The following is an 18,971-nucleotide window of genomic DNA, read 5'->3' on the forward strand; positions in this document are numbered from 1 at the left end:
GCAGGTTAGGGTGATTAAGGATAGAGATGGAAATGTCTTAACTCGTGACAGTAGTGTGCTGGAAAGATGGAAAGAATACTTTGAGTTGATGAATGAGGCACATGAGAGAGAAGGAAGAGTAGAGGAGCCAAGTGTGGTGGACCAGGAAGTGGTAATGATTAGTAAGGGGGAAGTTAGAAAGGCATTAAAGAAGGTGAAAAATGGAAAGGCAGTTGGTCCTGATGACATACCTGTGGAGGTATGGAAGCATCTAGGAGAGGTGGCTGTGGAGTTTTTGACCAGCTTGTTCAACAGAATTCTAGCGGATGACTGAGGAATCTGAGAGGTTAACTGAGGAATGGAGGAAAAGTGTGCTGGTGCCCATTTTTAAGAACAAGGGTGATGTGCAGAGCTGTGGGAACTATAGAGGAATAAAGTTGATAAGCCACACAATGAAGTTATGGGAAAGAGTAGTGGAGGCTAGACTCAGGACAGAAGTTAGAATTTGCAATACTGTTGTATGGTTTCATGCCTAGAAAGAGTACCACAGATGCATTATTTGCCTTGAGGATGTTGATGGAAAAGTACAGAGAAGGTCAGAAGGAGCTACAATGTGTCTGTGGATCTAGAGAAAGCCTATGACAAAGTACCCAGAGAGGAACTGTGGTGCTGCATGCGGAAGTCTGGAGTGGCAGAGAAGTATGTTAGAATAATACAGGACATGTACAAGGGCAGCAGAACAGCGGTGAGGTGTGCTGTAGGTGTGACAGACAAATTTAAAGTGGAGGTGGGACTGCATCAGGGATCAACCCTGAGCCCCTTCCTGTTTGCAGTGGTGATGGATAGGCTGACAGATGCCATTGTGATCTGCAGTGAAAGCAGGGAGAAGGTGGAGGAACAGTTAGAAAGATGGAGGCATGCACTGGAAAGGAGAGGAATGAAGATTAGCCCAAGTAAAACAGAATATATGTGCATGAATGAGAGGGGTGGTGGGGGAAGAGTGAGGCTACAGGGAGAAGAGATGGCAAGGGTGGAGGACTTTAAATACTTGGGGTCAACCATCCAGAGCAATGGTGAGTGTGGTCAGGAAGTGAAGAAACGGGTCCAAGCGGGCTGGAACGGGTGGAGGAAGGTGTCAGGTGTGTTATGTGACAGAAGAGTCTCTGCTAGGATGAAGGGCAAAGTTTATAAAACAGTGGTGAGGCCAGCCATGATGTACGGATTAGAGACAACAGGTGGCAGAAATGAAGGTTCGCTCTCAGAGTGACCAGGTTGGATACAATTAGAAATGAGCTCATCAGAGGGACAGCCGATGTTCGATATTTTTGGAGACTAAGTGAGAGAGCGCAGACTTCGATGGTTTGGACACATCCAGGAGAAATAGTGAGTATATTGGTAGAAGGATGATGAGGATGGAGCTGCCAGGCAAAAGACCTCGAGGAAAACCAAATAGAAGGTTGATGGATGTCGTGAGGGAAGACATGAGGCCAGTTGGTGTTAAGAGAGGAGGATGCAGGAGATAGGCTTACATGGAAAAGGATGACGCGCTGTGGCGACCCCTAACTGGACAAGGAAAAGAATATTCAATACAATTAAGCTTTTGTATTCTTCAGGTATTCTTTTTATTTTCTTCAGGTATTTATAATGAACAAGAAATTGAAGAAACAAGGGTGGTCAGATTTTTTTTACAGACTGTATATATTGTACATATACGGTATATAGATGTACAATTTTATATACATACAAACACATATTCATCATGTAATATATGACAATGCAGGTATTGATCTACTTATTTCAAAAAATCCATTATTAAATATTTTTTTTTCAAGTTTATTGTTATGTTTTGAATGAATAAAAATATAAAACATATTTTGAAGTTTTGTCAGTTTTTATTCCACTGCTTTTACTGATGTTTTAGATTTTTGCCGTCAGAATTTAGGTAGCACAACACCACTAGTATACATACTTTATATATAAAATCTGAGTTTTAAAGGGTGTTAAAAAATGAATACTTGGACAAGTAGTGGTTAAAACTTTATCAACTTTAATATTCTCAATGTACAATAACAGACAGAAGACTTGATAAATCAGGATGGGAGAAAATAATAATTAAAAAAAAAAAAAAAAAGCAGTTACCGCAAGGTCCAGCAAAATTGTAACATTTTAAGCATTGATGGAAAATACAACCACTTTTGTGAAAATGATTGGATAACTTGTTACAGTAATTGATTCTCTCAGAAAAAGCTATCATAACAGAGGTGTCCTGGCATTCACAAATTCAAATGTGTTAACCATGTTACACAGTTAGTTATTCTCTGACTTTCAAATAATATGTTCTGTGGTTATTTCTGGCATTAAGAATTCTGGAAAACAAATACAAAAAAAATATATATATATATCAGAAAGGAAAAGGCAACTGAACAGCCTCCAATATGTACACAATATATGTTATCTATCACAGCCAGAAGCAATAGGAAATATTTACGTGCGAAGGTCGAGGATTTCTCCCTTTAGCATCTTATTTGAATGCATTGAGAACACTCCAGGCAGTATGGAAAAATATAGTAAGATAATGGATGTATATAAGGGTTACTTAAGAAAACTACACAGGAGCTGTCCTTTTTCCATGCGCATCATATTACTGTCATAAGAAAATAAAACATGACAACTCTGGGTAAGAAATAGTAGAGATTCGAAGTTTTCCACTCTGGCCTGGACTTACAATATTCTATTTGACAGGCAAGCCTTTGTTGGTTATGTGGACGCATTTTTATCCTACATTACAGTAATATCAGAGATAAGGCTATTTTAGACTTATCACAACCATTTTTTTTTTTACTTTGGCGCACAGGGTGGAGGAAAACTAAGGAATATTGAATCGTTTTTTTTTTTTTTTTACTTGTCCTGTTCAGTTCTTTAGTAAGTGGAAAATGTCCCCCGAAATCTGGTTCAAGTCTGACAATACACACCAGCTACATCACAATATAAAACATTTTTTTGTAATTACGGTATTCTGTAAAACGCTATAGACACCAATGAGGCTCTTGCATAATATTTTCAGTTCAACTAGGAAACCCTGCAAACTCTGACTGCAGTTACAGATCATTCTGGCTCTTTTTTTTTCTCAGCTGTTTAGATCTTAAAATACACAATTTACTGAAACACAATGACTTTGGACCTAATCATGTATAAAACCATAGAATGTCAAGAGTGGGTGGTGACTAATCTGAACTGAACTTAAATACTTCTTTGGTAAACATGTCTTCGCCTCATGTACAGCCTGCAGTTTTCATAGTGTTGATCATTGAGAAGCAATAAATATTTGTTGTTCTTTATTAGCACAATGCACCAGCATGGTCTCAAATCGATTGCCTGTTGAGACCCTGAGGGTGTTGGCTCTTTAGACGAGTTCTATCTCTTCTATTAGACTACACTACTTTAGCCGTCCATTTTGAAAAGTCATGGGCTTCAGTCCAATGCCTAGTCTCTGATGTGACTGGGTCTTATTTCCACCAGACATCTGTAGCAGTCCCCTGAGTCACTTTACGTTCCCTTGTAGTGCTTAAAAAAAATATTAGACCACCACCCAAATGTACAGTTGATGACAGTTGTACAAAATTGACAGTATTGGAAATCACCAAAATGTTTTTTTAGTTTGTCATTTTTAAAACACCAGTGAGCTGACATAAATTTTGAAAAGGTGAATTCAGTTTGAAATCCCTCATTTCTGTTTACATTGCTAAACCGTCGAGAGCTCACTGAAATTGAAAGAGTAAATTTTTACAGCGCTTCATGACGCTGAATGGTCTTGTTTTTTTATGAAAGGTGGTCTATTAGATATTTAAGCACTGCACATACGTGAAGCATTCTTTCAATATTAATACAATGGTATTTAGTGCTATAGGGTGTATTCAGTTAAAAAGAGTGTAGATATCTCGAGAACACAGGACTAACACTAAGTACATGTGTATAAATGCTTGGTCCCCACCACGTGTTAACACTAGACTAGCTCAGAGGAACTCAGGCTTCTCCTCTTTGTCAGGGCAAATAAGGAGAAATAAGAAAAAGTTTTACAAACACATGAATTCTCCAACAAAATCACAGGGGTTCATCATATTTAACAGTAAAACACTGTGTGTGACTTTCTTTATAATGGTACCCATGATGCGGAATGCCATGTAAAATCAGTAACTATGTGTGTGTGGGTGAGTTAGCGAAAAAAGGATGTTGGGGCCACAGCTTGAACCTATGTGGAAATAAACTGGTTCTTCAAAAGATTTTTCCTTTCTTCTTGTTCTTCTCCATAGTCCTAGGTGAGAATAAAGAAAGGTTTAGAAAAAGGGCTACTATGGTCTCCAGTGTACATGTAAGTCTTTTTTTTAAATTATTATTTATTTATTTTTTTTAAACTTGTGAACTTTTCATTTACACATATTCTCCAGTCCAGACCTCTGACAAACCCACTATGCGTAAAGGAAGGCGGAAACGACAAAGAGGTCTCTTTCTCTGACAGCAGTGGCTGTCTGTAAATCATGGAACATGGAGCTTTCCTAAGATTTGTGGACATCATTGAAATCTATGAAAAAGACAAAGCACCAGGGCTCTTGACTAACATTTTTTGCACTGGTCACACTGTGCGTCCAACTTTTTTTCTCGGGTGCACCAGCATAAAAAAATGTCCCCAGCATTCAACACCATAGTCTTACCAGGTCACATAATAAAAAAATAAATAAATACATAAAAATAGCTGCCTGTCTTTTTAGGCAGTATTCACTGGTAAATGATTAACCAACAATCTGGTCAGCAAAGCGCAATTCCGCAAGACAGGTAGGTAGCTTACTGAAAAGTATAAGTGCTCCTTGCCAGAGCATTGTTTAGGACTTTCGGAAAAATCAGGCATTAACTGAACATTCTTCTCAAAGAAATTGTCAAATCGTTCTTTTATTCTCGTCATCCATGGCTATTTCCACTGTAAATCTAATGGGCCTAGGCCACTATTACATGCATTACAACATGCTGGCAATTTTTTGACTCGGGTTCGTTGTCACATTTCTGTGGGGCCAATTATATATTACTCGTGCACTCACTATAGTAGTCTCGCCACGCTGCACTATTTGCATATCTGTTGTTGACCAATACTGGCCACTCATGCCAGAGTAGCATCTGCTCCATTTGCACACTGATTGAGGAGTATCTGCAACATTTGCACAATCAACATTGTCCCAGATTATCGCACTACTTGTCACTTTAAACCGCATACACTCCTTGAAGTCTCGGCGCCCTTTGCACAATGATCATTGCACCGGACTATTGCAATATTAGTCATTCGAACTGCTCTGAGTGCTAGAGGACTCTGCATCTTTTTGCACAATTGTCAAAAAAAAAAATACCGGCATTACCAGATAACTAGCAACCCTTTACTGCTCAGCTGCTTCAATCTTCATTGATGGCTTACAAAAAGGTCTCATTGCCAAGGTGTGAGTCAAGACACATCTCATGATGGGTGAGCGCAAAGAGCTGTCTCAAGACCATCGCAAACTAATTGTTGCAAAACATAACGATGGCATTGGTTACAGGCGCATAGCTCAGCTTCAGAATGTTCCAGGGACCACGGTTGGGGCCATAATACGTAAGCGGAAAGCCAATAATACCACCATAAATTTGCGTCGATCCGGTGCTCCTCGCACAATTTCTGACAGATGAGTGCAATGAAAAATCAGGAGAGTTTTCCAAGAGCTAAAGACCACCTGTGAAGAGCTTTAACAAGACCTGGAATTAACAGCTACTGTTGTCACAAGCAAAACAGTGAGTCATGTACTCCGCCGCCCTGGCCTGTATGCACGGTCGCCACGCAAGACCCCATTAATGACAAAAAAAAAAGCATGAGAAATTAAAATTTAACTATTTGGATACCATAATACACACCACGATTGGAGGAGAAATGGCAATGCACAACACCATACCAACAGTGAAGTTTGGAGGTGGGAACATGATGGTGTGGAGCTGCTTCTCAGCATAGGGTGCTGGTAAACCTTACATTATTGAAGGAAGGATGAATGGGCAAATCTACCAAGACGTCCTTGACAAAAATCTGCTGCCATCTACGAGGATGATGAAAATGAAACGAGGTTGGACATTTCATAAGGATAATGATCCAAAAGATACTGCCAAGGAAACTCAATTGGTTTCAAAGAAAAAAAATAAAGCTGCGAGAATGACCAATCACCTGACTTGAACCCAATCGAAAATCTATGGAAAGAACTGAAATTCAAGGTCCATGAAAGAACCCCAAGGAAACTTCAAGATTTGAAGCGTGCTTGTGTAGAGGAATGGGCCAAAATCACACCAGAGCAATGTATGAGACTAGTTTATCCATACAGGAGGAGTCTTGAACCTGTCAGAATCAGAATCATCTTTATTTGCCAAGTATGTCCAAAAAACACACAAGGAATTTGTCTCCAGTAGTTGGAGCCGCTCTAGTACGACAACAGACAGTCAATTTACAGAACACTTTGGAGACAGAAAGACATTGACAAAAAACAAAAAACAAAAAACAGTCACTGAGCAGTAAAGGGTTGCTAGTTATCTGGTAATGCCGGTACATTATTTTATTTTTTTGACAATTGTGCAAAAAGATGCAGAGTCCTCTAGCACTCAGAGCAGTTCGAATGACTAATATTGCAATAGTCCGGTGCAATGACCATTGTGCAAAGGGCGCTGAGACTTCAAGGAGTGTATGCGGTTTAAAGTGACGAGTAGTGCGATAATCTGGGACAATGTTGGTTGTGCAAATCTTACAGATACTCCTCAATCAGTGTGCAAATGGAGCAGATGCTACTCTGGCATGAGTGGCCAGTAAATGCAAATAGTGCAGCATGGCCAGACAACTACAGTGCGTGCACGAGTAATACATAATTGGCCCCACAGAAATGTGACAACGAACTCAAGTCAAAAAATTGCCAGCATGTTGGAATGGAATTGTAGGTTAGGTGTTTAAGAAGTTGACCGCAAGAGGGAAGAAGCTGTTGGAATGTCTACTAGTTCTAGTTTGCATTAATCGGTAGCGCCTACATGAGGGAAGGAGCTGGAAGAGCTGGTGACCGGGGTGCGGAGGGTCAGAGAGGATTTTGCACGCCCTTGTCTTAGTTCTGGCAGCGTGCAAGTCCTCAATGGTGTCATTGCAAACAAAGGCTTTTGTACAAAGTATTAAATAAATACCAGTTTGTCGTGTTCAATACTTTTTCCCTGTGTTATTTCACATAACTTAATTTCTGATCTTATTTGTTCGACTTTATTTTATGTATGGATTAGTTGGGTTGTTCCCAACATCTGGTGAAATTTTCATGTCAATAGCGCCTTTGGAAATATATTTAGTGAGATGTGTTAAATACTGACTTCAGCCGCTGTAATTCTCAAGAATATTAAACATTGACATCCATGGCAAAAACCATGGCTGACCAAAAAGAACATCCATCCATCAATCTTCTACCGCTTATCCGAGGTCGGGTCGCGGGGGCAGTAGCATTAGCAGGGACGCCCAGACTTCCCTTTCCCCAGCCACTTCATCCATCTCTTCCGGGGGATCCCGAGGCGTTCCCAGGCCAGCCGAGAGACGTAGTCTCTCCAGCATGTCCTGGGTCGTCCCCGGGGTCTCCTCCCGGTGGGACGTGCCCGGAACACCTCACCGGGGAGGCGTCCGGGAGGCATCCGAATCAGATGCCCCAGCCACCTCATCTGGCTCCTCGCGATGTGAAGGAGCAACGGCTCTACTCTGAGATCCTCCTGGATAACCGAGCTTCTCACCCTCTCTCTAAGGGAGTGCCCGGACACCCTGCGGAGGAAACTCATTTCGGCCGCTTGTATCCGGGATCTCGTTCTTTCGGTCACGACCCACAGCTCGTGACCATAGGTGAGGGTAGGAACGTAGATCGACCGGTAAATCGAGAGCTTCGCCTTTCGGCTTAGCTCCTTCTTTATCACAACAGATCAATACAAAGTCCACATCACTGCAGACGCTGCACCGATCCGCCTGTCGATCTCCCGTTCCTTTCTTTCCTCACGCGTGAACAAGACCCCAAGATACTTGAACTCCAATTGGGGCAGGATCTCATCCCCGACCTGGAGAGGGCACGCCACCCTTTTCCGACGTGTTGATTCTCATCCCTGCCGCTTCACACTCGGCTGCGAACTGCTCCAATGAGAGTTGGTGGTCACGGCTTGATGAAGCCAACAGAACCACATCATCTGCAAAAAGCAGAGATGCAATATTGAGGCCAACAAACCGGACCCCTTCTACGCCTCGGCTGCGCCTAGAAATTCTGTCCATAAAAGTTATGAACAGAATCGGTGACAAAGGGCAGCCTTGGCAGAGTCCAACCCTCACCGGAAACGAGTCCGACTTACTGCCGGATATGCGGACCAAACTCTGACTCCGGTCGTACAGGGACCGAACAGCCGGTATCAGGGGGTTCGGTACGCCATACTCCCGAAGCACCCCCCACAGGAACACCCGAGGGACACGGTCGAACGCCTTCTCTAAGTCCACAAAACACATGTAGACTGGTTGGGCGAACTCCCATGCACCCGCGAGGACCCTGCCAAGGGTGAAGAGCTGGTCCACTGTTCCACGGCCAGGACAAAAACCACACTGCTCCTCCACAATCTGGGATTCAACCTCCCGACGGACCCTCCTCTCCAGCACCCCTGAATAGACCTTACCAGGGAGGCTGAGGAGTGTGATCCCACTGTAGTTGGAACACACCCTCCAGTCCCCCTTCTTAAAAAGGGGGACCACCACCCCAGTCTGCCAATCCAGAGGCACTGTCCCCGATGTCCATGCGATGTTGCAGAGGCGTGTCAACCAGGACAGCCCTACAACTTCCAGAGCCTTGAGGAACTCCAGGCGAATCTCATCCACCCCCGGGGCCCTGCCACCGAGGAGCTTTTTAACCACCTCGGTGACCTCAACCCCAGAGATAGGAGAGCCCGCCTCAGAGAACCCAGACTCTGCTCCCTCATGGGAAGGCGTGTCGGTGGAATTGAGGAGGTCTTTGAAGTATTCTCCCCACTGGCTCACAACGTCCCGAGTCGAGGTCAGCAGCGCCCCATCCCCACTATACACAGTGTTGTTGGTGCACTGTTTTCCCCTCCTGAGACGTCGGATGGTGGACCAGAATTTCCTCGAAGCCGTCCGGACGTCTTTCTCCATGGCCTCTCCGAACTCCTCCCATGCCAGAGTTTTTGCTTCAGCGACCACCAAAGCTGCATTCCGCTTGGCCAGCCGGTACCCATCAGCTGCCTTAGGAGTCCCACAGGCCAAAAAGGCCCGATAGGACTCCTTCTTCAGCTTGACGGCATCCCTCACCATTGGTGTCCACCAACGGGTTCGGGGATTGCCGCCACGACAGGCACCGACCACCTTACGGCCACAACTCCGGTCGGCTGCCTCAGCAATGGAGGCGCGGAACATGGTCCACTCGGACTCGATGTCCCCCGCCTAACCCCGGAACATGAGCAAAGTTCTGTTGGAGGTGGGAGTTGAAACTCCTTCTGACAGGGGATTCCGCCAGACGTTCCCAGCAGACCCTCACAATACGTTTGGGCCTGCCACGTCGGACCGGCATCTTCCCCCACCATCGGAGCCAACTCACCACCAGGTGGTGATCAGTTGACAGCTCCGCCCCTCTCTTTACCCGAGTGTCCAAGACATGCGGCCGCAAGTCCGATGACACGACCACAAAGTCGATCATCGAACTGCGACCTAGGGTGTCCTGGTGCCAAGTGCACGTGTGGACACCCTTATGCTTGAACATGGTGTTCGTTATGGACAATCCGTGACGAGCACAGAAGTCCAATAACAGAACACCGCTCGGGTTCTGATCGGGGGGGCCGTTCCTCTCAATCACGCCCTTCCTGGTCTCACTGTCATTGCCCACGTGAGCATTGAAGTCCCCCAGCAGAACAATGGAGTCCCCAGCGGGAGCACTCTCCAGCACCCCCTCCAAGGACTCCAAAAAGGGTGGGTACTCTGAACTGGTGTTTGGTCCACAGGCACAAACAACAGTCAGGACCCGTCCCCCCACTCGAAGGCGGAGGGAGGCTACCCTCTCGTCCACCGGGGTGAACCCCAACGTACAGGCGCCGAGCCGGGGAGCAATAAGTATACCCACACCTGCTCGGCGCCTCTCACCGTGGGCAACTCCAGAGTGGAAGAGAGTCCAACCCTTCTCGAGAGGATTGGTACCAGAGCCCAAGTTGTGCGTGGAGGCGAGTCCGACTATATCGAGTCGGAACTTCTCGACCTCACACACCAGCTCGGGCTCCTTCCCTGCCAGAGAGGTGACATTCCACGTCCCTAGAGCCAGCTTCTGTCGCCGGGGATCGGATCGCCAAGGTCCCCGCCTTCGGCTACCGCCCAGTTCGCATTGGACCCGACCCCTATGGCCCCTCCCACAGGTGGTGAGCCCATGGGAAGTAAACATTGACATATCTTAGATAAATAAAAAATATAAATAAAACAGACTCAGGCTCTGTTCACATAAATGGCACTTAAAAATTTAATATTTGCCACAGATGTATAAGGAGTCATTAAATGAATGCCTTAACAGGCAGTACACTGCCAATCGAGGATTTTAACAGATTTTGTCAGTTTGCGGTTTTAAGTTGTGTTGTCTTTATTGCAACTTCATACAAATTCGACATATCAGCTCGTTAGTTTCAGCGGGATGGCCGCGTTCATCTGACCTGAATCCAAAATGTTCCCACATTATCGCGGTGGCATTAGGCTTTGCAACAGATTCCATTTATGCCACTCAACTTTCCGCCCAAGTACACCAGTGGCTGCATTTCAAACGCTCGCAGACGCACACAGGCACGCACACGACCATGGCCGATCAGAGGGGTGTCCCGCCCTTCACTATCTCTGATTGACCGGGTCAGAGACCACTATGGGTTTATGGGTTTTAGGTGGATCTGCTTTAAAAGTCGCGGAGATTTATTTTTCTCCCTCAAATGCTGGGCTTCCCCTTGCGCCTTATTCTTTTTCTGAGATGCACCATTCAGAAATTAGGGCGCATGTGCTAGCCACTCAGTTGCACTCTCAAGCCCTGAGCACACTTTTCAATTTGTAAATGCCTTACGTAGCAGGTACTTTGTGGTCGGTACGTGCGAACCGCTCCAGCTACATTTACACTTTGAAGGACAGCATGTTTTTTGCATGTAATACCAGTCAGCAAACATACGTTGCAACTATGTCGGCCTTTGTTGTGTATCCAATGTAGAGTTAACTAAAAAGAAATCTACAAACCCCTGTTCAAATACCCAGTTTTTGTGATATTTAAAAAAGAGACCAAGATAAATTCAAAACTATTTCCACCATTTTTGTAACCTGTACAACTCAATTGATAAAGCCTTTAGAGAGAAAGTAAAAATAACTAAGATAGCGTGGCTGCACAAGTGTGCACACACCCTTTTTCAACTGGGGATGTTGATGTGTTCAGAATTAAAGTGAACACAGTGAAGACAGTCATCAATAAGTGGAACAGTGACATTACCAAGAACTGGATGTCCCTCCAAAATGGAAGAAAAGATGAAAAGAAAACCAGTCAAGGAGGCTGGCTGGCCTTAGAGGCAGACCACTACACCATAGGAGCTGCAGACATTTCTGGAAAATAATGGCTGTTTAGTACAGGTGACAACAAACGCTCATCTTCTTCAAATTTCGGGGCTGTGGGGTAGATTGGCAAGATGGAAGCATTATCTCACAAAGAAAAACATCCGAGCCTGGCTAAATTTTGCAAAAACACACCAACTCAGCCAAACACATGGGAAAATGTGTTGTGGTCCAATACAACCAAGGTTAAATTTCACTACAGTGAAGCACAGTGGTGGCAGCATCCTGCTTCTGGACTCTTTTAATTTAGCTGGAACTAGGCTCTTAGTCAAGGTGGAGGGAATTATGAATAGTCCCGAACACCATTCACTGTTAGCACGCACTTCTTGCTAGAAAACTCAACTTTCAGAATGACAATGACACAAAGCACACATCCAAATCAATAAAAGAATGGCTTTGCCAGAAAAAAATATATATATATATGATTTTGGAACGGTGCAGCAAAAGTCTAGACCTGAATTTGCTCGTGGAGTGATCTGAAGAAGGCTGCGCACAGGAGATGCCCTCACAATTTGACAGATTTGGAATAGTGGACAATTTTTTCCACATCAAGATGTGAAAACTGGTAAGTCTGAGTGCTGTAATAAAATCCAAAGGTGCTGCAACAATGTATTATTTTGGGGTGTGCATATGTATGCAACCAGGCTATTTTTTTAATTTTCCCCATATAATATTTCAGTTGAATTGTACAGGTTATAGGTTAGATGGGTAGAAGTAGTTTCAAAATGATTTTTCTTGGTCTCGTGTTTTTTTTCCCCAATCACAAAAGGTTTGAGAAAGACTTTTTATATCTATTGTGAAAACCTGGAAGTAAAAGCTGAGACGGTAATCTTTTGTGGTCAAACCCAAACACTTTCCGTCAACAGCCAAAATGTTCCGAAGAGGGCAGGATGGCTCAGGGATGACAACGGCCCGGCGCAAGCTTGCCCATATTTGGCACTGGTTGCTAAGGGACTCAACAGCAAGTAGCCTTGTGCCATTTCCCACTGGTTAGGACGCAAAGTAGGACACAGCTCAGCGATACTCTATGTGCCTGTCACTGTTACAACAGAAAGCACTAGCTTACTCATAAGTGTGGAGGAGTGGACGTGACAAGTGAAGCATATGCGGGATGCCATATTTTATTTAAAGCTAACATTTACAGTGTTAAAAATCACACGTTTCAACCTCTTTCAACCTGATACATTCATAGTAGTGGAGAGCTCCATCCATCGCTGCGCCTTCTTTACCACGTCACGGTACGTCATTTCTCTTATGCCCCACAGCTCGAGACACTGGAACACCGGATTCATCTTTTTTCCTCTCGATTTTCTCAATGCTCTTTTCACTGTAAGCACTTCAACTTCACCAAAGGCTCCTGCTATGCACTTTGAAATCACTTCGCCACCACCGCTCTTACCGGATGCACCGTTTGTCGTCAAAGCGGCGCTGCACCCGAACGGAGTATTTTTCATCTTGAAAAATGTGTCGGCAGCACATAGGCAATGAACTGCTTGGTTGAACTTGACGCCACACCATATATGCTGTGCTAACTGCAGTGTGAAAAGGCCTTTACTGTACTCTGTGTGGTTGATGATAACGAAGCTGTACCATTTGCACTGGATCAAACTGCTTAAGGATGTTTGTTACTTACTTGGAGGCATCCAATTTCTGCTGCTCAAGGATTCTCTGCTGAGCCTCCCAGTTGGCTTTCTCATCTTCAAACACTCGTCTCTTCTCCTCCAGCTCTTTGTACTGCGCCTCCAGGTTCCTTTTCATTTGTTCGTGACGTCGTTCCAGCTTAAGGTTGAAACAGCAGAGACGTAGATATGTCACCACAAACGAGCTCGGAACGTATGGATATAAAATGAGATGAATATTTAGGTAACAAGATGAATAGAAGCACACGTACCTCAGCCTCCGAATCCTTCAGTTTCTGCTTCTTCTCCTTAACCTTCATTTCAAAGACTTGTTCCATTTCTGCCTCCATCTTCTTCATTTTCATCACATGTTCCCGCCGCTCCTCTTCCATCTGTGCCAGGGGACTCCTGTTGAAAATGGCATCAGATTTTTGGGAATTTAAAGGTTGCTTTAGTTCTCTGTTGCATAACAGTGGGAGGAAAATGTATGTGAACCCTTTGGAATTTCTTAAATCTCTGCATAAATTGGTCATAAAATGTGGTCTGATCGTCATCTAACTGACAAGAATAGACAGTCTGCTTAAACTAATGCCGCACAATTATATATTATCATAATTTAATTGAAGATAACATGCAAACATTGAGAAGAGAGGGAGGATCAAGTAAGTGAAACTCTAAGCTACGGATTCTCGAAGAGCTAATCAGAGTCGGGTTTGAGCCAACCTGGAGTCCTATCAATAAGTCAAGATCGGAAATGTGGCGTCAACCTGCTCTGGCCACTGGAAAACACACCAGTTGAGAATTGTCTCTTGTCAAAAAGCATTGGCTGAATTGTCCCAGGCCTCACTCAAAAGAGCTCTCAGAAGAAATGTTGACTTGTATTAAGCTGGAAAAGGTTAAAAATGTATATCTAGTCTTGATGTTCATCAGTCCATGGTTAAACAAATTGTGGAGAAAAAAAATGTCACAGCGCCATCAAAAACCTATCCCAACCTTGAAACGTGGTGGAGGAGCATCATGGTACGTGCATGCTTTGCTACACCTCAGGCCCTGGAAAGCTTGCTATCAATGGAAAAAAAAATTCACAAGTTTATCACTATATTTTTGCAGAGGAACCCGAAGCTCAAAAGATGATGGGTGTTGCAACAGGACGTCAGTAGTCTCAAGTAACAAACAAGCAAAATAAAATAAATAAAAAATAAATAAATAAAAGAAAATAAAAAAAAGAAACGACCCTATCTTGAAAAATGGGCTCTCATAAGCCAAGGTAGCACTATTTCTGATTGTATCTTCCCTGCAAAGAGATCAACGCAAAACATTTCAGGACAGTATGAAGAAGTGTGGTCCTACTTAGTAAGTTGTCCTTTGGTCTTGGTGTTATCCACTCCATTACAGGTGACGGCAGCAAGTTTCTTACTGCGGTAATTCTCATAGTGGACGTTGTTGGTGACATCTTTCAGATCCTGCATGTGGGTCCTGTTGATAGGGAGGAAAAAGGAAAGTTGTATATGAGGATTCACAGTGATCCAGGTCATTGTTGTGCAAGAATAGCTGGACCAAAGGCAACAGGACTTGACACATAACACTGATACACTACTCAAGCTTTGAGGTACAGTATGTGCTGTTCAGTGGTAGTTGAGATGTTCATGTAAGTGTTTATTGTTTCGCCAGTCTAATGCAGTGTCCAAAACTTCTTACCTGATTAACATGTTGCGCAACACAGTAAAGTCGCAGTGTTCCCCATTCTCCACTGAAAAACAGAAAAATAAGGGGATACACACAGGTCATACAGATATTAAAATGACCGGACATGTTGGTGGCAAACAGTGACTAGGGAAGAGGGGAACAGATGTTTTAAACGCATCGTTAGCTTTTGAAATTAATGCGAAAGAAAAACAATTCATTATGTTTTTGGTTATTGACAACCTTTAAGTAAAAACACTGTTTAGTGGTCATGATTAATCCAGTTCATTAGTTATATTGACTTTATGGTAATGCATATGAGTCAGTGTTTATAATGAATTCATATGATTGGTGTTAGATGGAGAAATCATTGAGATATTTACCAGGACAGCCTGTGTTTCAAGTCGAAGCAAATATACCGTAAAACAAAATGACATTACAAATACAGCGGCTGAAATAAGTAATAAGTATTTAACACCTCACCAGTTCTCTCAAATATATCTCCAAAGGTGCTATTGACCTAAAAAATTCACCAGATGTTGGGAACAACCCAAGTAATCTGTACATACAAAGAAAGTAGAACAAATAAGCTCAGAAATTAAGTAGTATCTAATGTGAAATGACACAGGGAAAAAGTATTGAACACGCCAACTGGTATTTATTTAATACTTTGTACAAAAAGCCTTTGTTTGCAATGACAGCTTCAAGATGGCTCCTGTATGGGGAAACTAGACGCATGCATTGCTCCGGTGTGATTTTGGCCCATTCCTCCACACAAACAGTCTTCAAATTTTGAAGGTTCTGTGGGCTTCTTTTATGGACCTTGAGTTTCAGTTCTTTCCATAGATTTTCAATCATTTCATTTTTATCATCCTCGTTGATGGCAGTAGATTTTTGTCAAGAATCTTTCGGTACATTTACCCATTCATCCTTCTTTCAATAATGTGAAGTTTACCAGTACCATTTGCTGAAAAGCAGCCTCACACCGTCATGTTCCTACCTCCGAACTTCACTGTTGGCATGTTGTTTTTAGGGTGATGTGCAGTCCCATTTCTCCTCCAAACATGATGTGCATAATGGCATCCAAACAGTTCACTTTTGCTCTCATCCGACCAGAAGATACCAGATTATCTCACAGTATTTAAGTGGCTTGTCCAAATGTTGTTCAGCAAACTTTAAATGAGCTTTGACATGCATATTTTTTATTCCCCCCCCCCCCCCGCCCCCTCACCCCCCACCATATTCGTTTCCACTTTGTATATTTTGCAAAGACTGCCCCCTTTCCTCTGATTGGTTGCCTCCATGTAGTAGACCCAGTTATGAGAGCACACGTTTGTTATGTTGACAGCGCTGGCTCGGGAGCGGAAAGAGAAGGCGGAGAGGCTGAGATCTTCGCTAGTGACGTACAGTAGATGACCTGATTGAAGGGCATCTTGGCAGAAAAACGTCTGGAACTCAGGAATGCGTGGTCAATTTTAATTCATATTTCACATGCTTACTGAGGCAGCATAGAGACAACATTACCTCCAAAATACTAGAAAAAGTTGGTTTGGCAAAATATGTCCCCTTTAAAGCTTGGGCGCAAATGGGTCTTACAAATTGGCAATGACCCGAAGCATATTGCCAAACTGGTGACAAAGTAGCTTAAGGATAACCAAGTCGATGTTTTGGAGTGGCCATCGCAAAGCCCTGATCTCAATCCTACTGAATCTTTATGGGCAGACCTGAAAAGGCATGTGCGAGCAAAGTGGCCTACAAACTTGGCTCAGTTAAACCAGTTCTGTTAGAAGGAATGGGTCTATTGTGAAAAGCTTGTGAAAGGATATCCAAAACATTTGACCCAAGTCATACAGTTTAAAGGCAATGGTACCAAATACTAATGAAACCTATGTAAACTTCTGACTTTGAATAAAATAATGAAAAACTGCCTAAAAAGTAATATCCTTGCCTCATTATTGTGACATTTAGCAAATAGAAATAATTTTCGCAGTCCTCATTGACCTGAAACAGGAAAAGCTTAGTCTAATTTCATGTCAGGCAGTGAGGGGAAAAAAAACATGTCTTTTTATGTTGTGCGTAAACAAATTTTCTTCACGCAGAAAAACATTTACACCGCTCAAGTACATGTTGATGTACAAATTTAAGATTCAAATTAAATTTGCCTCATTTCTTTGCTTTTTTTATTTTGGCCTCCACCTTGCACCAGGCCCATCTCCACCTGATGCCTGCTTCAAGCTGTGCCACATGAACAGCATCCTCCTCTTTAAGCACTCTCATTCTGGAAAAGAATTGACTAAAATCAGTCTGTTTCACTTCATTTTTCCACTGTTATCAACTTCAAAGGCTAATCCGCCAGGAAAACATTAAGTACAATATTTTTCTGTTTTTATTGACCATTTCTGAATTTGAAGTTAGTTCATTCTGTGTTGTGACATAATCACTAACATCGCTCAGTCACTTAATACATTTAACATTAACATCTGTAAACTAATTAGACAACTATAGCCGCGTTCCCTAATTAATACAAGATGTGCTAGCGGATCAGCTCTTGTCGCCGATGTTACGTGTGCTTCGCGGTTCCGCTGGGACCACAACCGGGACCACGACCCGCAGCATCTCAACACAAAAATACAAAAGACCAGTCCAACAAATACGGCACTGGCTGATTTGATGAGCAAAAATGTTGCTTAAATGTAAGAGTAGCAAACATTGTACTCAAGTAAGATTACTGTTACTTGACAATAATGTGACTCAAGTAAAAGTAAAAAGTATTCCTCCAAACAATTACTTGACTAAGAGTAAAAAGCACACAGTGAAATAATTAATGAAGTACTGAGTAAATGGTGAGTAACTTCTGATTTTGTTTTAACCACAGCATGAACATCAATAAAAATGACTGTGCAAATTCAGATGTCGCTGTGTCTGTGCGTGTATGCACAGTCAAAACTACAAAAAACATCTGCAATTTACTGAACGGTTATAAGTGAGCTGAAATATCCACGTTTGGGCAGACAGTGCCAGACAAATACTACAATAAATGAAAGCTGTTGTTTTTGTTCGTCTAAATGTAAACACCAGCAGCGCGCCTTTGCCTTCATGGGAACGACGACCTTCCCAACATGGCTGCCACGTAGGCACGACGATCAGCGGGGCTGGTTTATCTAGTGTTAATTCCTATGCCCGGGAAGCCCAATGGAAGACGTTGTGTGAGGTCATGTGACTTGTGTCGTTTGATTGGTGAACTAGACTTAAACGTCACTAGCGCTTCAATTGGATTGTCGCAAACAGCGCCCAATGCGGAAGTCGAAGTCGTAGTCTTGCGCACAAAATAGTTGATAAGAAATAATCGATAAATGAAAGTAGCAAGCAACATTTAGATCATTGTAACGGAGTAAAAGTACCGTTACTTCTTAACAGCAGATGCGGCCGAAGTGTTTTTTCTGGTCTTTTCAACTCCTGTGACTTCTCCAAAGCAGGTCCCGAGCACACAGCCGGAACCTCCGGCCGATGCGCTCGCATATGTGTCTGCCGCGGAGTAATACTCAGAAATTAGATCTATGTGTGGACGGTGGATGTGTGGAATGGATCTAGCTGCCAGGGTTCAAAGTGTATGAAACAGCCTATGACGACAGAGACAGCGACCCCCCCCCCCCCCCACACACACACACACACACCCGTATAGTGCGTATAGTTCTGGAATGAATTTTCTTGGTCTCTCTTTTTTTTTTTGTTATAAACACAACAAAATCTTCGTACACTTTCTATATCGAATGTACAACATGAATTTGAAGGACCTTTGTTGAAATACTTTACAATGACAAACTCTTCCCACAGCTGAGCAGTGCGTTCCGCCTATCTAAGAACACCTTTACTGTTTGATTACACAGACAAAAAAAAACAAAAAAACTTTTAATAATAACGACATTGTTCAAACCAAACAGTTTCATGGTGGGCTAGTTAGTGAGTTTAACTACAGTCATGGTGAATGATCACAGGGGATTCTGGAAAAGGACAGC

The 18,971-nt window shown here is 43.2% G+C and overlaps 1 protein-coding gene across 4 annotated transcripts in view; it reads right to left on the reverse strand.

Annotated features, from left to right (window-relative positions):
* Positions 1-2,006: 2,006 nt before the first annotated feature.
* The window catches only part of LOC133477605 (septin-7-like), a 72,548-nt gene continuing 55,583 nt past the window's right edge, over positions 2,007-18,971 (reverse strand). For all 4 annotated transcript variants that reach the window (XM_061772499.1, XM_061772500.1, XM_061772497.1 and 1 more), the window contains 5 exons: positions 14,971-15,022; positions 14,623-14,748; positions 13,545-13,680; positions 13,287-13,432; positions 2,007-4,291 (listed from right to left, as the gene is read on the reverse strand). In XM_061772499.1, coding sequence (XP_061628483.1) covers positions 4,252-4,291; positions 13,287-13,432; positions 13,545-13,680; positions 14,623-14,748; positions 14,971-15,022 — 500 coding nt within the window. In that variant the 3' untranslated portion in view covers positions 2,007-4,251. The remainder of the gene's footprint in view (positions 4,292-13,286; positions 13,433-13,544; positions 13,681-14,622; positions 14,749-14,970; positions 15,023-18,971) is intronic.

The sequence above is a fragment of the Phyllopteryx taeniolatus genome, chromosome 5, assembly GCF_024500385.1.
Source record: "Phyllopteryx taeniolatus isolate TA_2022b chromosome 5, UOR_Ptae_1.2, whole genome shotgun sequence".
In the NCBI taxonomy this organism is placed as follows: domain Eukaryota; kingdom Metazoa; phylum Chordata; class Actinopteri; order Syngnathiformes; family Syngnathidae; genus Phyllopteryx; species Phyllopteryx taeniolatus.